Source organism: Sciurus vulgaris (assembly GCF_902686455.1).
Source record: "Sciurus vulgaris genome assembly, chromosome: 5".
Classification (NCBI taxonomy): Eukaryota; Metazoa; Chordata; class Mammalia; order Rodentia; family Sciuridae; genus Sciurus; species Sciurus vulgaris.
Window position 1 is genome coordinate 116,415,660 of NC_136465.1, and position 17,296 is coordinate 116,432,955.

The 17,296-nt window shown below is 39.2% G+C and overlaps 1 protein-coding gene across 4 annotated transcripts in view; it reads right to left on the minus strand.

The window, feature by feature from the left end:
• Positions 1-240: 240 nt before the first annotated feature.
• The window catches only part of CBX5 (chromobox 5), a 32,869-nt gene continuing 15,813 nt past the window's right edge, over positions 241-17,296 (minus strand). The window contains exons 1-5 of one of the 4 annotated variants that reach the window (XM_079141006.1): positions 16,884-17,021; positions 14,791-14,970; positions 9,402-9,588; positions 5,913-6,013; positions 241-4,243 (exon numbers count right to left, since the gene is read on the minus strand). In XM_079141006.1, the coding sequence (XP_078997132.1) occupies positions 4,093-4,243; positions 5,913-6,013; positions 9,402-9,588; positions 14,791-14,927 (576 nt within the window). In that variant the 5' untranslated portion in view covers positions 14,928-14,970; positions 16,884-17,021 and the 3' untranslated portion in view covers positions 241-4,092. Of the gene's footprint in view, positions 4,244-5,912; positions 6,014-9,401; positions 9,589-14,790; positions 14,971-16,647; positions 16,787-16,883; positions 17,022-17,296 lie in introns of those variants that run through there. The other 3 variants (XM_079141007.1, XM_079141008.1, XM_079141005.1) reach the window with 3 other exon arrangements.

Sequence of the window (17,296 nt, forward strand, 5' to 3'; positions counted from 1 at the left end):
CTGTCTCTGCCCCTAAACCAGAACTTTACACCCACATGTAACATTTACTAAATTATTAATGATCAGTTCATCCCATACCAGTATGAAAATTCTTTGTGTACATGGAAGGCCCTTTTTAGAACTTTGTATTCCAAGATCAAAAAATGTTCGAATGAAACCACCAATGCTGATGTACATTAATGTGGCTGGAATTCAGATGGCTCAATGCAAAACTTGGGGCACCCAATTCAGAGCATATGCTTTTGTATGTAAGGCTGGATGATCTGTTTCTGAAAACAATCTTCATTAGGGAGTGGCGTCAATGTCAAACTGTAACAGTGACTCCAGACCTTTCCTCTCTCTCTGCCTTGGTACAGGCATGCCTGATGATTCAATTATAATACAGACCTCAAGTCTGTATTGTAGTTAGTTAGCCTGTAACTAAGTTAGCCTGTAACTAACCGTAACTTTTACTCTCAAAATCTAAATCAAAAGGATGGGGGACATGAATCCTTTTCCTTTAACCCATTTTTGAGATTCCTCAGTTCAACTCTAATGGGTTCTCACATCATCACAAAGTAGTTTTAGATCCTCAAATTGGAAACCTAGTGCCAGAGACAATGATTCCTCAGCTCAAACACTGCTCCCTCACTGTTCCTTAGTGAGCTGGATTAAAGCACATGCACAAAAACACTCAAGATGGAAGTCCTAAAAACTTTCCCAGTGCTCTGTGATTTGGCCTGAATGTAAAGTAAATAGCAGGTAGTTCCAGAATAGGAATGAAAAGAGTTAAGGGTAACTGCCCCAGCTTTGGGAACAGGATCAACCCTTCTTCAACAACAGAAAGTATGCAAATGCGGTCGGGGGACAGCCAAGGACCATCTATCTAGAGTTGTCAGTGCTGGGAGCACCACAGGTGCTCCTGAGAGCTGTTTGAACAAGAAAAAACCAATATGGCTGTCTCAGGTTTAAAATGGGCACTGCCATCCAGACCAACCTTCCCAACAGTGGACCTTAACATGAGAGCCATATGTGCAGTCCTGGGGATCAGAAGACCTGCTAAGCTGTCCCTAGTAGACTCTACTCCAAAAAACTCTGATAAACTCTATAGAAAGGGATATCGCTTACTGCCGATTACTGGAAGAAATTCAGCATTAGGAAGATGTTTTGAAAGAGGACTAACTGCAAGAAAAATACACCTTGAGCACCTGAGACCTATGCATTTAGGAGTGCTTTCTTTGCAAACTGGGTGCAATGGCACATCTGTAATCCCAGTTACTTGGGAGGATGAGACCGGATTCAAGTTGGAGGCCAGCTTGGGCAACTTGGCGAAACCCGATCTCAAAATAAAATAAAAAGGTCTAGGGATATAGCTCAGTGATAGAGCACCCATGGGTTCAATCCTCAGTATGCATGTGTCTGTGTGAGTGGGTGCTTTACCCATGGCTACAAACTCCACAGAGAGGAGAAAGTTCCATGAAACAAATTTGTCTGAGGCTGCAATTCTCCAAGGGAGAGAAAACTACTCAGCACCAACAAATGCTGGAGGTATAGGCAGGCATCTGATTTCCTTTGTGCTGAGGGCTGAAATTAGTATTGGCACTCTGGTTCCCTACATTCCGACAGAGCCAGCTGTGAGTAGCAAGGAGAGAACAATAGTTGTTTTGACGGAACTCATTAGAAAACCATGATTCCATTAACTGAAGACAGAAGAAGATGGAATGAAGAGCATTAAAGGGTGATGGATGACACTAGGGTTATTCTGGTAAAAGAAATTCAGATTTCGATGAATGTGTTAAATATCATCTATAGCCACAGCAAAACACTGTGTATCAGGTTTCAAAAACCAATTGGACCAATCTCAGTACCAAACACTGCTGTTTTCCTTGCCCACGTGCTATATTTCTGGTTTTAAAAATATGCTCACTGCAGTTCATATACCTGCTATCACTGGGAGGCATGCACTGGTTACTTAAATAGGTTAGCATTTTCTCCAGCAGCAAGTCAAGGTGACCTAGGTGATCCCCTCCCCAGGAGCTCTGGACATCTTTTGCCCTATTCTACCCTGATATCCTACATTACTTGTAGGAAAAATCTGTTTTCTGATCACTTTGTTGATACTCATCAGATTTAAGTACAAACGACTGTCAACAGTTATCCAGCACTTAATTCCTTCAGAGAGCAAAGGAATATGGAGATAAAACTCCTTCCTACCCATGTGAGGTATGGGTTTTGAGCTCTCCCCCAATCACATTACCATTCAGAAAGATTTTCCTAGCTGACTTAAACCAAGAGCTTCATTGTTCCAGACTGTCCTGTCACTGCAGCAACAGCTGTCTTCTCAACTGTGCAGTATAATTTTTGACATAATTTATACAAGCATACAGAATTCAATCAGCAGCTGAGCAGGGAAGCAATGTAACAAATGCTATGAATGGGTATATGATTTGCATATTATTTGGCTCATCTGTGGACTGGAGCAATCCACCATTCCCCTCATTACTATGAATAATCTAGCAATGGCTTAATGCTCCTGGACAGATAGCTACATGTTTTAAAAATCAAAAGCAACAACAAAACAGCCTCAGTGGCTGGCAAACTCTAAAATTAAGGCTACTTTAAGCATTTATTCTTATTTCCTCAGCTTTGAGGCTGGGACAAGGATGCTCAAACCCTGCTACTTCCTTTAGTCCTGATTCTCTAGCCCTCTCAATTACAAGAAAAGGATAAAGAGAAGTAGGGTATTGTTTGGGGAACAAAGGCAGAAGGATATGATCAGAAAATCTCTCAATAGCAAAGCAAAAGGGAACTATTTGGCTCAGTAGGGAGTAAAGGTTGTGTCAACATGCTAATGCCAGGACCTGCCACTTTCTGAGATGATAGTTTTCCATGGAAATGGGTTTTTAAAAATAAGATACAAATAAAACTTTGAGGGTGGAAAAGGAGAAGAGCATTAATAATTTGGGGACTTTTGGCAAATCCAGGAGTCAAAAAAGCAGGAAACCTATGACTATAATTATTAATGAATATTTAAAATTGATATTGGGGCCAATGGCTCCCCTCCAATAATTCCCCACTGAAAATAATGGCATGGAAGGGCAACATAGGTTCACTGAGAAGTGAGAGTCAGATTTGAAGCCTCTTTGGTAACAGGAATGCTTTGGGAGGCCACAAAAGTTGGCAGGGTTGGAGGGTGCCTAGCACCTTGGCACAAGCAAGCACCAGGCAATCACTCACACCTATATAAATACAGTCTAAATATGAGGGATGGAAGGAAAGAATACATACATACCATGTGTGATAAAGACAACTGTATCTTGCCCCTACCCCATCATCCTCCTGTTCCATAGCTTAGACTATCCACAGTTAATTATCTTGCCATTTTATGACAAACTTTCAGAAGGAGAATCAGGGATTACTAAGAACAAGGCCGAAAAGTCCCAGGGCTAAAAGGAGAGCCTTGACAAATTTCAACATAAAATTTCAAGTCCTCCAAAGGACGGAGTCATTTTGGGAGGATGGTTGAGGATGAAAAACAGAGGGTGGCCCAGAAGAAGACCACGCCAGGGACCCTGTATTCTCCTGGGTAGAGCTAAGGAAGGTTGGGAAAGTCCCAACAGGTAGGCAGTTGCTATTGGCTTTTTAAAAGATGGGCAATATTCTTTCCATCCCAACATGTCAAAACAAAGGCCAGCTGGTCATCAACACATTCTAAGAAACAAAGCAAGAAACCAAAATTCATCATTATTGTAATAAAATCCCCAATCTAAAAAGCAACCAACCCTGAAAAGATCAAGACTCTAAGGTGATTAAAAAGTTAAAAACTCATCTTGAGGTCACAGGGGAGCAGAAGGAAGAGATAAGGGCAAAGGAAAAAACTGTGGGAATTACACACAGTATGTAAATGCCTGGTCTTCACAGAAAGACACTTATCATGAATCAGACCATCAGTTATGTTACAAGAGAACCAATACCAACATTTCTCCTGTGGAGCACAGTGATAAGCACATTTTTTTATGGATGTGTTTAGGATAGAAGAGGGTGGGCAGAAGGGAGAGGCAGGGAGGTGAATGTATTATGTACAAAGAGACATGACAGAGACCACCCCCTCCTTTAGCTCTTTGCGGTTTCTTTCTCTTTGTTTTCCGCATCCTCAGGATATGCATGCCACGTCAGTCTCTCTTCATAAAATGCTATCACAATTTGTGGACATTTCACATTAGCTTCTTTTGCAAGAACCAAGTCGGCTTCATCTGTGTCTTTCCTAAAGAGAATAATAAAAGACTTAGAAAGAAAGGAAGTGAGAGAGAGAATCTGTCCAGAGTTTATGTCATCATGTGCACTGAGCTGACCTGATGTCCTCTTCAGCTTTATTTCATGGTGAAAGAAGGAATATATTATTCTACTTATTTAAGTTTTATTTGTGTGTCTAAACATGTCAGTAAATACAATTAAACCTACATTCAGCATAACTGATTATATATAAGTTGATCAATCCAGTTTCTGAATCATTTTTAAGCAAAGGGGTCCCAAACCTCCTCACTTTGTAGCCTTTTAAATACTCATTACCCTTTGGTCAGAACTGTAATTTTTAAATTTTTTTGCAGTGCCAGGATCAAAACTTCATGCATGCCAGACATATGCTCTACTACTGAGCCACATCCCCAGCCCAAGAACTGTGATTTGAAACAATAAGAAAATGGAAAATTGGCTGAAAATTTGAATCACCCAAGTTACATGGCCCCATTAACATAACAAAAATATCTAGCAACACAATTCCTTAACCATGATTCCAAATTAAGAAAAAAATCAGAAGTCTCCTGAGACGTGGACAAACATAGCTATACTTTCTTTTCTAGAAAATTGAGTGTTTAGTTCATAGAGGTAAGTGTTATGGAGAAGAGGAATTGGAAAATGCATACTTACAGCAGGTACTTAAATTTTGGACTACGGTGAGAAAAACTAGTAAATACATGAATGCAGGTAGGCACACCTGTAATTCCAGTAACTCAGGACACTGAGGTAGAGCCTCACTAAAATTGCTGAGGCTAGCTTTGAACTTGTGATCCTCCTGCTTCAGTCTTCCAAGCCATTGGGATTATAGGTATGGACCACTGCACCCAGCCCCGCTTTTATGTTTTGAGACAGCGTCTTGCTAAGTTGCCCAGGCTGGTCTTGAACTTGTGATCTTCCTGGCTTAGCTTCCAAATGGCTGGGACTATTCGGCTAATCACCCTGCCTTTAAGAAACCAAATCAAGCTGGGCATATTGATGCACACCTGTAATCCCAATGACTCAAGAGACTAAGACAGGAAGATCTCAAGTTCAAGGCCAGCCTCAGTAACTTAGCAAGTTTCTGTCTCAAAATAAAAAATAAAAAGAACTGGGGATGTAGCTCAGTGGCAAAGTACCCCTGGATTCAATCCCTCGTACCAAATAAAAATAAATAAATAAATAAAATCAAACTGAAGGAAGTACTGCATTTTGCTCCAAAAGCCACTCTCTCTATAGTGGCCAAAATAACCTGTGCTTTGCTCAGTATTAGTCTTAATGTTTTTTGTTGAGGTTATTTTTCTCTTTTAGACATCATTCAGTGGTCTTGACCCTCAGGAATGGTACAAAGTCTAACTCAACTCCTACCCTATTGTCACAGGGTCATGGTCAGAACTATAGAAACAGAAAGGTCATATTTATGTTTTCTACTTTTTTCTGATATATGGACTGCTATATATAATTTGGCTTCATACTGAAGGCTTGAGAATGTCATAAATACATTGTGAATCATAATTCCCATTTAATGTCAGATAGCTGGTATAGGTTTTGGACCTCTGAAATTCAAAATTTCTTAGTTTGGGAATTCTCAGTCTTGCCACCCTCTCTTCCACACAAAGTCAAAGAAACCCAATCATGAAGCGAAGCCCAATCTTTCTCACCATTTCATTAGGAACATTAAATCGCCACAGGAATCTGTCGCCCCAATGATCTTTTCTGGTTCCAGTCCTCTCTCAAAGCCCCGAGCGATATCATTGCTCTGCTATAAATAGACGATGAAGAAAGGTTACTTACAGCTTGGAGAAAGAGTCAAAAAGTCTGTTTCTCAGCACAACAAGCTCAGCCCATGTTAATATCATGTGATACCATTTCTGTCACTGATTCAAAAAAATTCTTAGAATTTAAGAAATATAATACTAAGTCAGACAGTGAAAACAATAATGCCATGAGATTTTTTTCTTTTTTGCAAGAAAATGCAGTATTCAAGGAAGATTTAAGGAAGATCTTTAAAAGATTCAGAGTGACCCTTAGAAGTCTTTAATGTCCCATGAGATGTTCTAGAGTCATTATTTAGAAATTCCTCTAATCCTACTCACTCTGAATCTCCCTAATATTCCAAGTGGCTGCACCTGTCCTATAGCTTCTGAAATGATAAGCAAATTCATGTTTACTCTACCTAAATCTTTTCTCACCTTAAAAACTTCCAATATACCATCCATCTCAATTTTCATTTTAGGCTTTTACCCTTAACACTGAACAATAATTTTAATAGTTCTTTTCATAGTCATCTATGTTATGAATGAACAGATGTAAGAACGATATAAGGCTGATGACATAAAACAGCAAATTTCAAAGATCACAGACACTAATACCCTGTACATGGCTGGAGACCCTGGTCTGCCTATCCCTGCCAATGTGGATGAGCAGTTAGTGAAGGTAGAACTGGACTGTGATTACTAAGTAACTAGTCTAGTTGATAATTCATGAGAGAACTATTGAAACCTGTTCTAAATGCAATCATAATCTAGAAAGGGTCTGATCCAGGCGAAACAGCACTGGTGAGAACAAAAAAGTAAAATTTTATATAAAACATAATTTTTAAAAACTTTATTATGGAAGATAATGCAAGCTTATCTAGTAGCAGCACACTAAAAAAATTAGGGAAACTATCCAAACGAATGAAATCCCTGATATCTAATTTTCATAAGATCTCTTTGATCTGATATTCACCTTACTTTCTCTAAGAGATGCAGGGTCCCAGTGGTTCCCAAAGATACCAGAACCCACAACAGGAAGGAAATTCCAAGGCATGGATCAAGGGGAGATACTGGCTTTTAAAAACATAGCCTCTTTTGGGGGTGCTTAAGGGGAAGAGGTTCCCAGATGTGCACACAGCTGCTCACAGCTGGAATGCTGGCGCACTGACTGGGTAGTAAATCATAGCTGGCGGCTGAAAACAGTTTGCCACATAGGGAGGGAAGTGGGGGAGGGGAAGGGAAGAAAAATGTTCAAGCTGCTAAAAGAAGCCAAGACGAGGATAATGCTAAAATCATCATACAGATAGTAATCTTAAATCAGCAAAATACCAACTAACCAATTTCTAATGCGGTGATTAAAAAAAATTCAATCCTCTTCTATACTTTTTAAACATACAATCGCCTATCTTCCCAGCTGCCTACCTGACAGCCACCAGCACTGCTGAGAACGCTATCAAGGGCCTCAGGTGAACAGTAAGGGTAGGGGTTGTTTTCAAGGTCGGCAGTCTCTACCAGGCCTAGGAACAAAAAACTCTGCACTGGCCAGTGGTACTAAACCAGATTACTAAGATTGCTCCTTTGTTAAAAGACAGAAACCCTAGATTGAGGACATATACACTATCTGTCACAGATGCCTAGTCAAAAGTTTTATACAGTGTTGTTTTTGCTCTCTTAACTTAGCAAGAAAATGAATCAAATAACAAAAGCCAGAATACAAAGGACTAATAAAAAAGAAAAAAGAGACTCAAGTCCTAGCTCCTGAGAGAAAGGAAAACATTCTCAAATCCTTTATCGGTACAGTATATCATAATAATATACAGACCTCACCAAAGCAGGGTAGTTTTTAAAATAATTTGCAAAAAAACCCCAATTATTCTGGGAAACAAATAAGGATACAGACACAAATTGAGCGTCTCCTTTCACTTGCAGCTTCCAATTTTTCATAGCTATTTTCCCATATCTTGCCCTATGAAGACCAAGAATCACCTGTGAAAGATTTCTAAACCATGATTCCTGGATCCAAACCACAGACATTCTCCTTTAACTAGTATGGGGTGCATCTTGGGCACTGGAGATTTTTTTAAAGCACCCCCAGGTGATTTTAATGTGCAGTCAGGATAGATATCCAAGCCGAATGAAGACAAATAGAGGTGCTTGTGGCAGTAATGCTTAGAAGATTCAGAAGTGGACTTATGCTTTTATTTTATTAAACTTTAAGTGCATGATATATCTTTCACCACAAAAGGTTTGCAACCTTAAAATAAATGAAGGGAGTAAAAGCTGAGCAGTGGGGGGGGGGGGGGGGGGGGGGTGTGTGTGTGTGTGTGTGTGTGTGTGTGTGTGTGTGTGTGTGTGTGTGTGTGTGTGTGTGTGTGTGTGTGTGTATACGCACACATGCAGGTGAAAAAAGAGGCAATAACAGTGCTTATGCTAGTTACTTGAGAGCTAACATCAGAAGGATTAAAGCAACTGAATCAAACAAAAATTTTATAAATATACTTCCCAAACTAAACAATATTCAAAAGGAAGATGAAAATTAATTTTTCCTATGAAGTATGAAAATATAATAAGATCAAGAGAGAAGATAAATGTCAGTCAATTGTATATTATGTGAATTTCATCTCAATTTAAAAAGGAATATAAAGGGTTGAAAACAAGTACCAACATTGAAAAAAATAAAGGTCTTTTCCATCCTTAAAAAACTCATCAAAGGTCCTCCCTCTCTAAAATAACTACACCTGCTATTTATTGAGAAGGCAGAGTAGTTAAATGTTTTACAGAATTAATTTTGCCACTTCAATACAAAACCATTGACCACAAATAACATTTCCCACTCAGCCAGGAGGGGGCGCTATAGTTAATCATCAAACCTCCTGGAAGCTCTTTGTTCAACAATTTACATATATCCTTAGAACAGAAATTCCTAAAATAAGGCCCCTATTTTAGGTAAGAACATTGTGGATGTTAGGGTTTGCATAGAAAGTGTCCCCCAAAGACTCATGTATTGAAGACTTGGTCCCCATGAAGCAATGTTCAGAGGTGGGGCTTTTGGGAAGATGAATCCATTGATAGCTGAATGGGCTACTAGGAGCTGGAGTAAATTACAGCAGGGGGGGTATGGTTTTGAGGAAGTAGGTCACTGGGGCATGCCCTTGGTGGCCTCCCCTTTCCTTTTATCCCTTTGCTTCTCAGCTGCCATGAATTGAGCAGCTCTGCTCTGCCATTCCCTTTCCACGATAGACAGCTCAGCCTGACTCAAAGCAATGGAGCCAACAACCAGGAACTAAATAAAAACTGAAACGGAGAGTCAAAACAAATCCTTCCTCTCCAAAGTTATTTTTTCTTTTAGGTATTTGTTACAGCAACAAAAGGTAACAGGGAACGTAAACTTACCTCTCTCTTTTTTTTGGATTTAATATCATCAGCACTGTTCGAAAAATTGGATTTCCTCTTGTTACTTTCTGACTTCTCCCTGGGTTTGTTATTCTCGCCCTCCTTCATCTTCTTGTACTTTTTCATAAACTCAGAAATTAGCTCAGGGCAATCCAAGTTTTTCTCTGGTTCCCAAGTATTGTGCTCCCTGAACAAGAAAATGAAGTAAAGAGGAAATGAAGGGGGGCGGGGAAATCAGGTGCTTTTTTTTTGGTACCAGGAACTGACCTAGGGGCACTTAACCACTTAGCCACATCCCCAACCCTTTTTTAATAAATTCCTTGAGATTTTGAGACAGGGTCTTGCTAATTGTCCAGGCTAGCTTTGAACTGGCAATCCTCCTACCTCAACCTCCGCAGTCACTGAGATTACAGGTGTGTGCCACCACACCTGGCATTTCATTCTCATTAATTTTTGGCAGTACTGGCAAATAAACTCAGGGGTGCTCTACCACTAAGCTACATTGTTTCACTTTTATTAATTATTATTTTTAAGTTTTAAATTAATTTTTACAGTACTGGGATTAAACCCAGGGGCACCTTACCACTGAACTACATCTCCGGCCTTTTTTATTTTTTAATTTTGAGACAGAGTCTCCTTAAATTGCCCAGGCTGACTGAATTTGCAATTCTCCTGCCTCAGCATCCTGGGTCACTGAGATTACAGGTGTACCACCATGCCTGGCACTGATCCTAGATTTTTACTGTGAGAAATGAAAAAACTATCCACACAAAGACTTGTACACAATTATTTACAGCATTTTAATAGCCAAAAATGGAAACAAATGTCCCTTAACTGGTAAGTAGACAAACTGGTACATTCATACAAGGGGATACTATTCAGCAACAAAAAGAAATAAAAAACACATGCTACAACTTGAAAGAAGCTCAAAAACATTAAACTAAGTGAAAGAGATGGAAAGTAGATTAGTGGTTGCCTGAGGTTGAAGGTGGGATTTGGTATTAACTATAAATGGGTTCAAGGGAATTCTGGGGGTTTGGAGGATGGAAATGTTTTGAAATTGGAATGTGGTAATAACTGCACAACTCTACAAATTTTATGAGGAATTACTGAATTGTATAATTTAATCCAGTGAATTTTACAATATATAAACTACACCTTAATAAAGCTGTTCAAAAATTCAAATTTGGGGCAGAAGGTTATCATGCATGAGGCACTGAGTTCAATTCCTAGTATACCATATTAAAAATCTTTTTTTGAAATTTGAATTCTGCCTTATTAAGAAAACAGTGTCATTTCACACATCTAATCAATTATTTGTACAACTCTTGAAAGAACGAAAGTCTAATAATCATTTACCTCACGTTTTCATTGTCCTAAATGTTACTCATATTTTGGAAAAAAAAATTTAAGTGTTGGAGGATTGTAAATAGTTATATAGAAAAAGGCAATACAGTTGAGGGGGGTGGTTGCACACCTGTAATCCCAGCAGCTCAGGAGGCTGAGGCAGGAAGATTACAAATTCAAGGCCAGCCTCAGCAACTCAGTGAGGACCTAAGCAACTTGGTGAAACCCTGTCTCAAAAATTTAAAAAATACAAAAGGCCGGGCACTTAGCTCATTGGTAAAATGCTCTTGAATTCAATCCCTAGAGGCAAAAAAAAAAAAAAAAAAAAAAAAAAAAAAAAAAAAAGGCAATACAGTAGTATACTAAATCAAAATAAAGGCAAACTAAAACAAGACAAAGAAGTAGGATATTAATTTTTATGTGATACTGAGAATTGAACCCAGTGTCTCACACATGCAAAGCAAGCAGTCTACCATTGAGCTACAACCCCAGTCCAAGAAGTAGGATTTGGAGTGTATTAATCCAAATGCTCTAGACTCAAATCTACTGTCACTAGTCATTAAAAAAAAAAAAAAATTTATATTAATAAACAAACAAAAAAGACTGAATAATGCATCCAACTAAACTTAGATCTCTATTCCTGGCATAGGCTTTAGAAGACTACAAAATACATCATAAGCTTACAGAACTGAAGCAAGAAATATATCCATGAAAAGACTGCACCAGATATCCCCTTTACCCTTAGTGGAAAAGTTTCTGGTTACATGTTAAGTACTAGCTGCTGGGCACAGTGGTGCACACCTGGAACCCCAGTGACTCAGGGGACTAAGGCAGGAGGATCACGAGTCTGAGGTCAGCCTGGGCAATTTAGCCAGACCCTGTTTCAAAAAAAAAAAAATTTTTTTTTAAAGGGCTGGAAATGTAGCTCTATGGTGAAGAGCCCCTAGATTCAAGTCCCAGTATCTCCCCCCAGAAGTAAACTAGTACTTTATATTAAGATACACCTGAACCCGGAAATATACCATAGAAGCAGTTTCTATAATCCCTCAGTTGACTTGGGGGAAAAATTTTTTAATTTATGTACTACCCATTTTAGAAATTTGGGTGGGTGTTCTGGAGATCAAATCCATTATGTTTTTGTCTCACAGTACTGAGGGTTGAACCTGGGAACTCATGCATGCTAGGTAAGCACTCTATAACTGAGCTACACCCCAGTCCTGCCTTTTTAAAATAAGTTATCTTTAGCTGAAAATGGCTTGAACACATGCCTTACTCTCCTGACTCAAACAGAAAGCAAAATAATGGAAAAATCTGAGTTCTTTACTTTAGACCTAAACTTAACTTTCTACAGAAAAGTTTATAAGAATGTGACAAAATTTCTAAATCATTTTAGCTAATGCTGGAAACCTTTCCTTTGTATCCCTTCTCTCAACAAGAAATTATTCACACAACTCTTCTCCCAAAACCACAGACCATACAGTTTACTCTCCCAGGGGAAATTAAGGCACCAAAATAAAGAATCATGCCAACACTAACACAAGAAATAGACTTGGGAGTGGGGAAGAGTACTGATAGCAAAAAAGCCAGACCTATGATAGGCTCATCCCTTTTCCTACCATTTTGGTACTGCTGTTTCTATTTTAATAATTTTCACCCAAAAGACAGCATAGTATAATTTTAAAAGGGCCTGGATTTTAGAACCAAAGAAATATTTTTTAAAAAAATTTTTTAGATGTTGACAGACCTTTATTTTATTCATTTATTTATATGTGGTGCTAAGGATCAAACCCAGTACCTCATACATGCTAGGCCAAGTGCTCTACCACTAAGCCACAACCCCAGGCTCAAAGAAATCTTGATACTGGATCCTTGTTCCACTGTCTACAAGTTGTGATCTTTAAGAAAGAGCTTCACTAATTTCCTCATTTGGAAACTGAAAATATTTCTAAAGGCTTTGCCTATGTATGTTACTATGGATTGAACCCAGGGTGCTCTACCACTGAGCTATATCCCCAGTCTTTTTTATTTTTTGAGACAGGGTTATCAGTAAGTTGCTAAAGCTGGCCTCAAAATTGTGATCTTCCTGCCTCAGCCTCCCAAGTTCTGGGATTACAGACATGTACCACCATGTAGTTTAGAACCCAGTAGTTTTAAAGACTTTTATGAGAATTAAATAGAACAGAGGAAGTAGAATCTGACCACTGCTTAGCACATATAGTAGTCCCCCCCCCCCCCGCTTATCTATGGTTTCATTATCTGCAATTTCATTTACCTGTGGTTGAGTGCAGTCTAAAAGTATTAATTGGAAAATTAATTGGAAAATTCCATGAAATAAACAATTAATACACTTCGAATGGCATTCTGTTTTTAGCAGCATGATAAAATCTTGTACCCACCGTTCTGTCTAGAATGTCAATCATCCTTTGACCAAAGTATCTACAAAGTATCTGCCCAATAGTCATTTAGTAGTTGTCTCTGCTATCAGATGATATGGCATCGCAGAGCTTATGTTCAAAAAGCCCTCATGTAGTAGCCTATCACTATATCATAAAGTCTACATCATTCAGCTCAATTCATCGCAATACATAGGCACTGTATCATCTCATACCATCATAAGAAGGGTGAGTACAATAAATATTTGAGGGAAATCCATTCACATAATTTTTTTTTTGGTGGTGCTGGGGATTGAACCCAGGGTCTTGTACATGCAAGGCAGGCACTCTACCAACCGACCTATATCCCCAGCCCTTCACATAATGTTTATTGTAGTATGCTGCTACAACTGTTCTATTTTATCATTAGTTGTTAATCTCTTACTGTGCCTGACTTATAAATTAAATTTTATCATAGATATATATGTATAAGAAAAAAACATAGCGCATACATATAGGATTCAATATTATCCATGGTTTCAGCATCCACTGGGGGTAACCACTAGTACTCAGGCAGGTACTTTTGTTGTCAAATGCTGGGGTACAGGGCAAAATTTGTTCCAGTCTTTTATGAAATTCTAGGTATTTATGACAAAGTAAGGACCAACATTTAATTCATCTACCCCAAACTTCGTCTTTCTCCTATTTACCTATGGTGAGGTACCAGTAGCTCAAAGAGATAGTTTTAAGTAACTTTCAAACACCCAAGTACTTCTAGTAGTGATTCAATGGGCCTAAAGAACACCCTCAAAATCTTTAGTTACTATTTTAATTCCTATCTCAGGGTGCTCTCAGCCTCTCAAACTCAAAGGTTCTCATCTCTTCAAGTGGAAGTTGTATTATTACCACTTTTTAAAAATATGGAGATCATCATCAGATTGTTGTCCTACCCACATATAGCACTATGGGTACTAGAAATGCTAGGTATCCTGCAATGCTTGAATTATCTCTTATTTTGAGACCCGGTCTTACTAAGTTGCCCAGGATGGCCTTGAACTTGTGATCCTTCTATCTCAGTTTCTTAAGTTGCTGGGACCAGAGGCATGTGCCACCACACCTAGGCTACGTTTGAAATATCTACAAATAAAATGTTGACCTCAAATTACAATGTGTAATTCATCTTGGTACTCTTTTAAGATCCAATTACAGTTAGGGGATTGACTTCTTTCTTTGCTAAAATGTAAATATTTTATATTAGTTGTATCTCAAATACTACCACAACTAACAGTTTATACTTACACTAAGCTTATTTTTCAGGCTCCGTGCATCTACTCAACAACTCTTAAGTGCTCTTTCTTATCCCAGTTTTATTGATGAGAAAAAGAGATCATCCAGCTTGCATCTTAAGTGGGGGAGCAAGAATGTGGACCCAGATACTTTGCTCCTAACCAATCCATTATCCAGCCCCTCAAAAGCTGTATCAAAACATCAGCTTCATGAGAAGGGAGACTACTTAGTTGGCTTCTGTGCCTTCTGATTATTAGGAAAGGTGAAAAAGGGTGGGAGGGGGGGAAGACAATGACGGTGGTGGCTCATGGGGGTGGCTCAAGGGTGAATAAACCAATGGCATCTACCTCTACAGAGTCCTAAAGCCTGAAAAAACCACTTACTCAGAAAAGCCTTTCCACTTCAGCAGATACTCCACTTGCCCCTTAACCACACGCCTGTCTAACACCTTCTCCACAACATATTCCTCCTCATCCTCTGAAGAAGAACTGTCAGCTGTCCTCTTGGTTTTCTTTCCCATGTCGCACACTATTCCACCTGAAGGACTAAGGCCACGGGGGTTCCTGCAAAGGGGAAAGATGAAATGATTACAACCTTTGTGAAGATTAAAAACTTTGTCTTTTTTTCAGATGTTGATAACCTTTATTTTATTCCTTTATTTATGTGTGGGGCTGAGAATCAAAACCATTGCCTCACACATGCTAGGCAAGTGCTCTACCACTGAGCCACAACCCCCATCCAAAACCTTGTCTCTTGTCAATGCTCAATGCAGTTGGAAGAGAAAGAACACAAAGTTGCCACATATCCTTCTCCTGGATTTATGATCATTCCATATAGACAGTCTTAGGAACTTAATTTAAACAAAAAGAATTTAATTAAAAAAATGGATCATTCCTCACTCCCCCAGCTACACTTTTCTCTTTGGTGAAAGAGATGAAAATTATTAGATGGCAGTTATCTAACTTCTGGTTATTTTTCTGTTTTCAAGCCTGGAATTCAGAGAGAAATGTGGAAAAACTTCAGTTAAATGAACCAAGACAGAATGAAAACATTTCTTTCCAAGGTGAATAGAGTCTTTATAAAATGAAAAAAGAAGCCACCAATATGTAACTTTTCTCTAATCCGAGTATCTTGACCAGTCCCTTAGCAGCACAAAAAAGGCCTTGCTTAGGCATCTTTCACCACATTTTCAGTGACTCGGTACATTTCCTTGAAACAAATTGAGCTTGTCCCTCCAGAGCATCCATCAGCTTACAAGAGCGAGGCTGACATCTCAAACACACTAAGCCTCCTTTTTCAACCTGCTCATTTGGGGATGGGAGGGAAGTAGGAAGAAGAAAAAACTTTTTAGTCCTAAAATGCAAAATTAGTCACTGGATTGTTCAATAATTCCCATGGCTCAACTAACCCAAATAGTTAAGGAGGTTCCTCTCCTCTTAACTGAAGTTGACATTAGGCCAAAGGAAGAGGAGGAAAAAGAAGTCTGGCCCCAGACTCAGCATCAACATGAAGCCTCCTCAAAGCACAGAGGAACCATTCATAGGCCCAAGGAAAGCTGAAGCAAGGCAAAGCTAATGGAAATTGAGTTAAGCTCAGAAATATGCACAACAGGGGGTGCTCCACAGAGAATCTAAATTTTTAAAATTCAACACTGTTGTTACCATAATCATATTTTAGAATTCTTCCTTAACCATGTTAAATGGTGCCTACAGTCTGGATTATAGAGTAGCAGGGATTGTTTTCTTAGCTGAACTTCATTTTTATTTGCTGCTATCTTTAAAGATGTTTTTTCAGCACTCCTAAAACATTACCATGTTAACCAGAAAACCACTCCCAGGAATAAGGGACACTAATGTCAGAATTATGTTCATGTCAAGTAAACACAAAAAGTTATATCAATTCACCTCAAATTAGATTTTCAGAAATTATTGCAATATATTATTGGAAACCACATTTCTAGAACTTTCTGCAATAGGTATGCACATCTAAAAAACTGCCTGTACCCATCACTGCCCTATAATAAAACTAAGTTTTCATTAAAATGCTTTATTTGGAAAAGAGAGTATGGGAGAATGTAAGTAGGAGTTTTTAAAATAATCTTCCCATGAATTTAGAAGAGACTCCTAAGCTGCAAGAAAACATATCTGATTTGGTTTATTTAAATAAAAACAGCCTCCGACCTCACCAGAGACAGGAAATGTCATATTCCTGGGAGAGTCCCCACCCCCACCCCCACTCACCTTGGAATTTCCGGGAGCTGAGCAGTTTAGGTCAGAGCGCTGGGGTAAAAACCAGCCCCATGTTAGATGCATGCAGTTAGGCATTGTGGCTATGGCCTCCCCTGCCTCAGCAGGAAAAACAAGGATTTACGTATGTGTTCTTCAGTTTGAGGGAGGGAAAAGGAAAATTTCCCTTTATCCCTTCATGCTGAAGCCCCCAAAGTAGAAAATGAATGGGGGTTCCCTCCTTTACCTACCGGATCGCCCCAGTTCTTTCTTTCCCTCTGGGCTAACAGGAGGGGCCTCCCCTCCCAGGTCTGGGGCTTGGCGGGCTGGCAGCTCCCCCGCCCCCACCCAGCTGCCTGGGCGCCACTGCGCAGCTGTCCCAGTCCGTTGCCATGGCAACTGGCAGCCGTACTAGGCTGAGGGGGAGAGGCAAATGGAAAAGTTAAAAGGCTTAACTTTCCTTTTCAGTGATGACTGGGTGGAGAAGTTGGACAGTACCTCCCTTGGCCTCAAGACAAGGCATTCAGAAACCAAGGGAACTGGTTCTTGGGTTTTAAGTTCAAAACTTATGCTTATTATTACTCTAAAAGCACTGTGAATTAATCAATAGCAATTTAAGATCATCTAATAAGATTATAGCTCACTGGAAGGAGGAAGGGAAAAG